Source organism: Helianthus annuus, chromosome 1 (assembly GCF_002127325.2).
Source record: "Helianthus annuus cultivar XRQ/B chromosome 1, HanXRQr2.0-SUNRISE, whole genome shotgun sequence".
Classification (NCBI taxonomy): Eukaryota; Viridiplantae; Streptophyta; class Magnoliopsida; order Asterales; family Asteraceae; genus Helianthus; species Helianthus annuus.
The window spans coordinates 139,586,215-139,596,495 of record NC_035433.2 but is presented as its reverse complement, the minus strand read 5'-3'; the positions used below and the strand labels follow the sequence as shown (position 1 = coordinate 139,596,495).

The window sequence follows — 10,281 nt, the reverse complement described above, 5'->3', positions numbered from 1 at the left end:
AAATTATAGATATATAATTATATTTATTCAACCCGTATTATACACAGGGTTCGATTACAGGGTTCTACCTAGTTTACACTTATATAAAAAACCTTTTTAAGGCGCCTCATTTTAAAACTTTTAACATTTGAATTTTTGTACAAAAAAGCTCAAACGGACCCCACACTCAATCCCAATTCGTCAAATAAATACACACTCTTTGTAGCCGTTAGCAAAAAACCCAATTCAAAAACCGCAATCAAACACACACACACACACACTAATTTCCCAGATTCAAAACTTTTCGATCTCAAATCACCGTTTAGCTTGTTATTATACCGTTAATCTGTTCAATCGCAGGTAAAAACTTCAACAATTGATTTTGTATTTGATGTTCGATCGGTGATAAAGTGTGTTTTGTAACTTTTGTTAGGGTTTTGAACATTTGGAACATTTGATTATATAGAGATGGAGTATAAGAGGAGTACGAGTTCGATGACTCCGGATCAGAGCGGAAAAGTTGGAGTCGGAATGGTTGCGAATCCGGTTCCGTTTCTTACTCCGAGACCAGAACGCAGGCGTCCGGATTCTAGAGGTGTTGATTGGGGTTCGAGTAAAGCTGAGAAGGATCGTGGTGAAGTTAATATTCAGGTTTTGCTTAGATGCAGGTATATGTTGATTTTCGATTTGTGTTATTGTAGCTAGGTGTTTGAATTCATGTGTGTTTTTGGATTTTGCATGAGTTAATTGAAATTAGGGTTTGTTTTGGTTTTGGTTTTGGTTTTGTTGGTATTACCGACAGCTGATCGAGATTAAATGAGGTTGAAAGTTGTGAGATTAGATGGAAACAATAGATTTCTTGAATGTTATATGCATGTTCTATGATTATGGAGATAAGGTGGGGTTAGATATAATCATATAAGCTGTATGACTGATTGATTGAATTTACATGACAATTGATCTGACTCTTTATGGGATATGCATGATTCTGGATCTTGGTTTAAAAAGGGTGTGGTGCTCTGTTGCGTTTTGATCCTAAATGCTGATGTGCAATGTGCGTGCATCACGTATGTGAGGCGTTAAAATTACTAAAAAGATTATATATAAAGAGTTAAGTTCAAGTGAAAATAAAATAAACGTACGAAGTGAAAGAAAAATCAAAAAAGTGGTCGAGTAATTTTGTAAATGTTCAGGTAGAGTAATTTTGGTCGTGTAGGGTAATTATCAAAATTATACTACCCCCCCCCCCCCCCCCCCAACTAAAAGCTAAAAATTAAACCATAAAGCTAAACCCCATAACTAAATGCTAACAAAATTACTCTACAAGACATTTTCCAAAATTACTCTACAGAAGTCAAAATTACTCTACTAGAGTAATTTGATAATTACCCTACATTTCCCCAAATTACTCTACAGATGCTCAAAATTACTCTACAAGACAGTTTTTGCTTTTTCCCCAGTTATTTTGAAGTTGCTCATAATTACCAAAATGACACCGCTACTTTTTGCTTTTTCCCTCAATGCGTACGTTTCGTACGTTAATATTATTTTTATTTGATCCTTTACCTATATATAAATAGTATTTTAAATTGTTAAGTTATTAACACTAAAATATAATACATTCTCGTTATCTCTTGTCGGATTTGTCCCATTAATGACATAATTTGTTCAAATATTCAAACCCATTGCTCAATCAATGGTGAGATATGAAAAACTCGGACCTATTGCAACTGATGATCTGGTCTAAATTGTTCAAATATTGGTCAGCTGCATAATGTGTCGCATCAGACTGCATCACGCATTATGGAATCACACCGCCTCAATTGCAGTGATGCAATCTCATCACCACCATGCACATTGTGCATTATGCGCTCTTGATGTGCTCATTTCAAAACCAAGTTCTGGATGTGTTGAATTTGCGAAACTAGTTAAAAGTATCTGTCAAGTCCTAACTTTCTAATGTACTCATAGGCCCTTAACCGATGAAGAACAAAAGTGCAACGTACCGAAGGTGATAACATGCAATGAACACAAAAGAGAAGTCTCTATATTGCAAAATGTTGCTAACAAGCAAGTGGACAAAATCTTCACCTTTGACAAGGTACATCTGTTAATTTGTTATTATTTAATATTTCTTTTTTAAGGTTTTCGGACCCAAAACACAATAGTATGTAAACAATTATCTTATTATTTAATATTTCTTTTGAAGGTTTTCGGACCCAAAGCACAACAGAGGTCAGTATACGACCAAGCAATCTATCCTATTGTAAATGAAGTGCTTGAGGGCTTCAATTGCACAGTGTTTGCATATGGTCAAACCGGTACCGGAAAAACATACACAATGGAGGGAGGCATGAGAAATAAGGGGGGAGAATTACCTGCTGAGGCTGGTGTAATTCCAAGAGCAGTTCGTCAAATATTTGATACTTTAGAGGCTCAAAATGCTGATTATAGCATGAAAGTTACTTTTTTGGAACTTTACAACGAAGAAATAGTCGATCTTCTTACCACAGAAGACTGCACTAGACCTTCAGAGGACAGGCAAAAGAAGCCCATTTCATTAATGGAAGATGGAAAAGGTTGCGTTTTTGTAAGAGGTTTAGAAGAAGAAGCTGTGTACAGCGCAAATGACATTTATAACCTTTTAGAACGCGGTGCTGCTAAAAGGCGTACCGCAGATACATTGTTAAATAAGCGCAGCAGGTAGACTTATTCTTACTCTTAATCTTTATTGTAGAAAACATACCACTTGTTACCTAAGTACTCTTTTTCTTGCAGTCGTTCTCATTCAGTTTTTACAATAACCGTACATGTCAAACAAGCAACGGTTGGTAGTGAGGACCTTGTTAAATATGGAAAGCTCAATCTTGTTGATTTGGCAGGATCAGAAAATATTTCTCGATCAGGTGCCCGAGATGTAAGGAAAAATAGATACATTTTTTTTATTTCCAAAAAAGCTATTGTCTTTCTGTTATTAGTGACAAACTGACAATCGTTTTTATTGATTGTGTAGGGTAGAGCAAGGGAAGCTGGAGAAATAAACAAGAGCTTGCTTACTTTGGGTCGTGTCATTAATTCACTTGTGGAACATTCGGGTCATGTGCCTTACAGGTTTGTGTTGATATATAGATATACCTTCTAGTAATACATTTGTGTCCATGAGTAGAGGTGGCGGGTTGGCCACTTTTCTAGTCCTTGTTGTTCATTTATAATCGATTAAAATGTCATTTTCGTCCCTGAGGTTTGACCAGTTTTGCGACTTTCGTCCAAAGGTTTGTTTTTTCGCATTTGGATGCAAAAAGGTTTGAAATCTTGCCAATTTTATCTGGCTCGTTAACTCCATCCATTTTTCTCCGTTAAGTCATGGATATTTCCGTCTTTTTTAATAACTTAAAGGGCGATACAGTCTTTTTCACTTTATGTAAAATGACCGAATTGCCCTTTAAGTTAGCTAAAAAGATGGAAATACCCTTGAATTAACAGACAAAAATGGATGGAGTTAACGAGCCGGATGTAAATGACAAGATTTCGAACCTTTTGGATCCAGATGAAAAACAAACCTTTGGACGAAAGTCGCAAAATTGGCCAAACCTCTGGGACGAAAATTGCGTTTTACTCTTTATAATTAATGCATTATATTAATGATTACCACTGCAATAGTAATCAAAATCTTTCAGTGAAACTAAATAGGAGGCTGCATGCTCGAAAAATAGACTATGAACAGCTTTCACCTGTAAACACAACCCAAATCGACATGTTATATGTTTAATTGTACAGGGACAGTAAGCTGACAAGACTGTTACGCGACTCACTTGGTGGGAAAACCAAAACATGCATCATTGCAACGGTTTCTCCATCTGCTCATTGTCTAGAAGAAACATTAAGCACTTTAGATTACGCACACCGTGCTAAAAACATTAAGAACAAGCCAGAGGTCAGCATGAATTTAGTTATCTTTCTTACACATAATTATATATATATATGTGTGTATGTATGTATCAATGTATGTAACCATGTATGTATATGACTATACGTACACCTAACGGTATTTGAATGTATATAATTTATTGCAGGCAAATCAGAAAATGTCAAAAGCTATGCTTTTGAAAGATATGTATTTGGAAATAGAGAAAATGAAACAAGGTTTATTTTGCATTATCCATAATTTGTGACATAATTTAGTAACGTTGCGTATGAATATGTATATCATATTACAATTTACGCAGATCTTCGAGCAGCTAGGGAAAAGAATGGTGTTTATATTTCACATGAAAGATATGCACAAGAAGAAGCTGAAAAGAAGGTATGCATCCATGAAAGTGCCTTAACTTATTTGACCCGTTCCTTTTTTAGTCAACAATATCATTTATTTATATGCGATTATGTTAACGATTGCGTCATCTTTACAGCTGAAGAACGAAAAGATAGAGCAGCTGGAGGCTGATCTAAACCTCAACGAGAAGGTAAACTAGTTATAGCTTTTCTACCTTCACTTATTTACTTAAAGCATTACTGATAAATAAATATGTTTTTATTTTTCAAATTTTCAAATGTAGGAAGTAAATAGATATCGTGAGCTCTACGAAAGTGAACAGGAAAGGAGTTCGAGTTTAGAAAGGGATCTTAACCATTGCAAGGTATGAAATATTTGAAATGAGCAGTAAACTTATGTAAATGAATTAATGAAGTTTAATTTTGGTTAATTATAGTTTTTGTTAATATCGAATTCAGGAAAATTTGGAGAAAAGTAACAAGGCGTTGTTAGATATTCAAGGAAAGCATAAGGAAGCCATGTTAATGTTGAAAAAGAAAGATTTTTTCATCTCCAAACTTTTGGATTCAGGTCAATTGGTCAAACATACATCAACGCCTTTGTTTTTACTTAAATGTCAATTCTGATTTTTCTGTCTAAAAAAACAGAAAACTGTCTAGTTGAACATGCCAAAGGTCTGCGAAACAAACTACACGATGCATCAGAAGACGTGACCAAATTATCTTCCAAAATAGGTATATCCATTTTCCACGTAAATTTCATTTTTTTTTTCATTTAAACTAATATCATAATGTTGTGTATACTGTATAGATTATAAGAGCAAGTTAGAAGCCGAAAACAACGGTCTGCTTACGTCATTTAGTTATCAGCTAGATCACAGCTTAAAAGACCTGCAAAAAGTTTTTGTAAGTTCGGTTTCACAACAACAACAACAAATGAGATCCATGGAAGAACACGTCTCTTTGTTCCTCGATAGTAAACATGATGTATGGATATTTCTCTATGGTTATGTTTTTTTTTAATTTATATTCAAAATTTACAAATTCATCACTGATTTATCTGTACTTTTATTTACCAGAATGCCCAGATCTTGGAATCTAGAATCAACAAGATAACAGATACGTACACTTCAGGCATGACGGCATTAAAGAAGCTTGTTGACACACTGCAAATGGAAGCTTCATCTGATTTACTTAACATGAAGTCCAAAGTATCTAATCAGATAATGGCAGTTGAGAATGTATGGAATCTATTTTTTTTTTTTTTTGGCAAAAGAAATTTATCACCGCCTTTTGAAAAAAAAATATTTTTTTTTCCTTTTTGCATAATATTCACAAACATTATTTTGCTATTGTCTGTACACAGATAATTCAAAATGCAGTTATGGAGGCTAAAAATGCCACCTGTGATATTCAGAATTCTATATCCGATCAAAAGCAAATGTTGGCTTTATCTGCTCAACAACATGAAGAGGTAAGTCTTTTTTCTAGGAGTGCAAACGAGCCGAGCCCGACCAGGCTCAAGCTCAGCTTGGTTAGAGCTTTGAAAACAAAGCTCAGCTTGCTGGTAGTTTATTAAGCTCGGGCTCAGCTCGTTTATTAATGAAGTAATTAATATATTAAAATTGAAATAATATAAATAATAGAGAGTCGTTTAGGCTCACGAGCTCGATAAGTAAAGCTCTGGCTCAGGCTTGTTTACTAAAAAACGCTTATTTTTAGGTTCGGGCTTGGCTCGTAAACAAGTTTAAATAAGCTCGGCTCAGCTCGTTTACTAGACAACTTTTAATAAGGGGTAAATGTTATTAAATATTAATAAAAAATTCATATTACACTAAAGCTCGAGAAGGCTTGACGAGCCTGACGAGCTTCACATGCCAGGCTCGAGTTGGGGCTCGATAAATAAAAAAGTGTTATTTAAGCTCAAGGTCGGCTCGGGCTAGGCTTGGCTTGTTTCGAGCTTTTTCTCGAGCCACTCGGCTCGTTTGTACCCCTACTTTTTTGCTTCCCTTTTTATATCAAAAAGGTTTCAATAAATATTCAACACTTGTAATATTCGCCTGTTCAGTACTGTTTTGATTTTTTTCTTTCTAATTGTATAGGGACTACATAAGAGTTTGGTTTCGGCACACGAAATCTCAACGGCAACGATTAATTTCTTCAATAGTCTTAGTCAGCAAGCTACTAAACTAATGGCAGCTCTCGAACAAAATCATAAAACTCGATCTCTTGAGCTAGCAGCATTCGAGAGAAACTTCAAGGTAAAGAAGCAATAATATCGATATATTATTTATAAACAAGTATGCGACTTTAATAATAACTTGACAAAAGTTTTTTTTTTTTTTTTTTTTTTTTTTTTTTTTGTTTCACAGGAAGATGCAGCTAGAGAACAACAGCTGGCAATAGAAAACATTTCTGAAATTTTAAGGAACTTAACATTAAAACAAACATCAATGGTAAGCTGGAATCTGTCTTCTGAAAGACCCTTTTGTACATATCACGAGTTTGTGACAAAAAAAGTTAATCCATAACCAATTTTATGATCAGGTTACTAATGCATCACGAAAGGTTGACGAATCAAGTTCACAAGATAACGAGAAGTTGTTGAAAGACTTGTCTGACATGGTGCAAATTACAAATGACGGAAAACGTGAGGTGAATGAATATATGGAGACATCGAAAATTCATTATACAGAAGACACGTTTATTTCAACTGAAAATCGAGCTGTTATGGAGAATTGCCTTGAAGAGTGGTAATTATTATTATTATTATTATTATTATTATTATTATTATTATTATTATTATTATTATTATTATTATTATTATTATTATGTTAGTTAAATACTAAATACTAGATGGTAATTTATGAGTAAAATGCCATTTTCGGTCCCTGAGGCTTGCCATTTTCATGTGGCTCGTTAACTTCATCAATTTTTCTCCGTTAAGTAAAGGGTATTTCACTTTATGTAAAAAGACTGAATTATCCCTGGCTTAACGGAGAAAAATAGATGGAGTTAACGAGCCGGATGAAAAGGGCAAGATTTCAAACCTTTTGGATCCAAATGCGAAAAAACAAACCTTTAGACGAAAATTGCTTGGATCCAAATGCGAAAAAACAAACCTTTAGACGAAAATTGCAAAACTGGCCAAACTTCAGGGACAAAAATGACATTTTACTCGTAATTTATTTACAAGGTAGTTTTAACATTTATGGAGAATTGACTTGCAGCACAAACAAGATCGGGAAGTCTTTACAACACTGGGATAACACAAAGTTAGTTATCGATCAACTTAATGAGAGTAGTATGGTTGATACAGAATCATTTATAAGGTACTGTTATACACACATGCACTTGAACAACAATTTTATTTCTTTTTTTGCATTTTTTGACCACTTAAATATTTTGTACAGCGAAACGATTCGTGTAAATAAACTCAGAAGTGACGATATTGCTGCAACACATATGTCTATGGATGCATTGTTTAAGTCAGAAGCTAGCGATCTGAAATCATCAGTTAATGGTAATATTAAACTATAAGCATCTGAAATCATAAGTGAACCGTTAATTGTTAATTTAATCGGGCAAATTGTATTACAAGCAGATTCGTTGAAGCGGGACCAAGAAATGAAGAAAGAGTTTGACTCCAGGTCAAAGATATTTTTGGATCACCTGACATGCTTAAAAGACAAGCATGGTGACACAACTGAAAATATGCTAAACAAAACTGAAAGCCTAAAGAAAGACTATCAGGTAAACTGTGGTTACTTAATTACTACTATGTAGGGCTGTAAACGAACAGAACGAACACGAACAAGGCCTTGTTCGTGTTCGTTTGTTAAGGAAATAAATGTGTTCACGAACGGTTCATGAACAGTTACCGAACGAGATTTTATGTTCGTGTTCGTTCATTAAGGAAATGAGCATGTTCGCGAACGATTCACGAACACAAACGAACACAAATAAGTTTGGCAAACGCGACGAAGGATAAAGATAGATGGCCCAGAGAGTAGCACTCGAACTTGAATCCCTTATTGTGGAACGGAGGTCGATCTATTCGCCAATGTAAATAATGAGAAATGAAAGGGAAATGATGCATAAAGAAGGTGAAAGTGAGTTTCCTAGTTTAATTTTTAGGGTAATAAAATAAATAAAGTTTAATAATCTAAAAAGTACAAATAAAATATAAGTACAAAGATCTTCAATTAAAACACAAACATACGAACATAAACGAACGTAAATCAACGAATGTTCACGAACACGTTCACGAACACCTTACCGAACGTTCACGAACACAATCGAACGAACGAGACCTCTGTTCATGTTCGTTCATTTAACTAATCGAACGAAATTTCTTGTTCATGTTCGTTCGTTTATTAAACGAACGAACATAAACGAACTTCCCGCCGAACGGTTCACGAACTATTCGCTGAACGTTCGGTTCGTTTACAGCCCTACTACTATGTCAACTAGGTAAAATATGCCAACCGAAACCGAAAAAAACAGGTCGGGTTCGGGTTGACTCATACATATAAAAATGAGCTGACCCGTTAGTTATAATAATGTTAGTTTTGACACATATATTATTTGCTTGTCACACTCATACTCATCATTAAACATGTTATCGATAACCCGCTTAAAACCCGACAACTCGCTTATAAATCGTCAACTTGTAGACTCGTTCAAAACACGGGTTAAACAGGCCGGGTTCGGGTTGACCCGAATTTATGCGTGCAGGTTAGAGTTGAACATTTCAACCCGCCAACCCGACACGATTGACACCCCTAAAACTCATTAATGAGTAAATGGATCAAATATGTGACCTTAATATAATATTATCATCACTCTTTAGTCATCACCGTATTTTCTTCTTGTTACTTGTGACGTGTATTGATGTTGGCGTAACATATAACAGGTTGATCATGATTCAACTCCAACAAAACATGAAATAGACGTACCTAGCTTGACATCCATCGAGGCATTGCGAACACCGTCTTTTACAGATCTTTTAGCAACGACAAATATTGTTTGCGAAAACCGACAAACTTATGTGGAAAATGGAAGCAAATTCAAATATCATCATCAACAAATAACCTCAGGATCTCCAAACAGAAGCCCCTTTGCAGATGTTAACTAATTTTTTTAAGGTTATATGTCATATATGCAAAATCATGATCTACCGATGCAGTTTAAGATTAAAGTATACTCATCTACTGATGAGTATGAATGTTGTAATGAAATTGAGTAAGCTAAATTTTTATTGTGGTATTTATCGTAAATTGTATTGTTTATTCCTATCAGTTTTTTATATCTTATAGTTAGTTACAAGCAATGTTGGTAAAAATATGCAAGATGGGTTCTACAATAATTCTACTGAAGATGCTATATATTAGATTTATATCAAGTAAAAAGGACCTTTTTATACAATTCTAAAAAGTTAGAAGGATTTTAATCAGGCAAAAAGAGGTTTTTTTTAGAGTGAATTTCAAGTTTTGTCCTTTATCTTTAGGCCACTTTGTAAGTTTTGTCTTTTATGTTTAAATTTGACGAGTTTTGTCCTTTATGTTTAAAAATCAAGCACGTTTTACCCTTTACGTTTAAAAATCAAACACGTTTTGTCCTTTATGTTTAAAAAATCAAGCACGTTTTGTCTTTAAAAATCAAGCATAAAAGACAAAACGTGCTTGATTTTTAAACATAAAGGACAAAACTCGTCAAATTTAAACATAAAGGACAAAACTTGCAAAGTGGCCTAAAGATAAAGGACAAAACTTGAAATTCACTCTTTTTTTATTATTATTTGAGTTAAATGCCATTTTAGTCCTTGTGGTTTGGGCCATTTTGCCAGTTTAGTCCAAATGTTTCATTTCTCATCTGTGGGTCCAAAACGGTTTCACTGTTGCCATTTTAGTCTGCCGTGTTAACTTCATCCATTTTTTCTGTTAACGAGAAGGGCAGTTCGGTCATTATATATGTAATTTTGTGAATTAGAAGGGCAATTCGGCCATATAAATGATCGAATTGCCTTTC

The 10,281-nt window shown here is 34.4% G+C and overlaps 1 protein-coding gene across 2 annotated transcripts; it reads left to right on the top strand.

Moving 5' to 3' along the window:
* Positions 1-201: 201 nt before the first annotated feature.
* Positions 202-9,546, top strand: LOC110880653 (kinesin-like protein KIN-5B). 2 transcript variants are annotated; one of them, XM_022129136.2, is made up of 23 exons: positions 202-339; positions 413-647; positions 1,951-2,080; positions 2,189-2,682; positions 2,758-2,896; positions 2,993-3,090; positions 3,757-3,913; positions 4,053-4,122; positions 4,206-4,282; positions 4,389-4,442; positions 4,536-4,616; positions 4,711-4,822; positions 4,900-4,986; positions 5,063-5,238; positions 5,331-5,492; positions 5,618-5,725; positions 6,354-6,512; positions 6,624-6,707; positions 6,799-7,004; positions 7,482-7,583; positions 7,665-7,774; positions 7,856-8,004; positions 9,167-9,546. In XM_022129136.2, the coding sequence occupies exons 2-23, from the start codon at positions 448-450 to the stop codon at positions 9,386-9,388; spliced, it is 3,177 nt and encodes a 1,058-aa protein (XP_021984828.1). In that variant the 5' UTR covers positions 202-339; positions 413-447; the 3' UTR covers positions 9,389-9,546. The 2 variants fall into 2 exon arrangements, with proteins under 2 accessions (XP_021984828.1, XP_021984831.1); XM_022129139.2 differs by having other exon boundaries at positions 446-647; positions 9,167-9,511.
* The last annotated feature ends 735 nt before the right edge of the window (positions 9,547-10,281 follow it).

Coding starts and splice junctions, on each gene's coding strand:
- LOC110880653 (XM_022129136.2), top strand. CDS start 448: ATGGAGTATAAGAGGAGTACGAGTTCGATGACTCCGGATCAGAGCGGA. Junction 4,123..4,205: donor AATAGAGAAAATGAAACAAG/GTTTATTTTGCA, acceptor CAATTTACGCAG/ATCTTCGAGCAGCTAGGGAA. Junction 6,513..6,623: donor CATTCGAGAGAAACTTCAAG/GTAAAGAAGCAA, acceptor TTTGTTTCACAG/GAAGATGCAGCTAGAGAACA.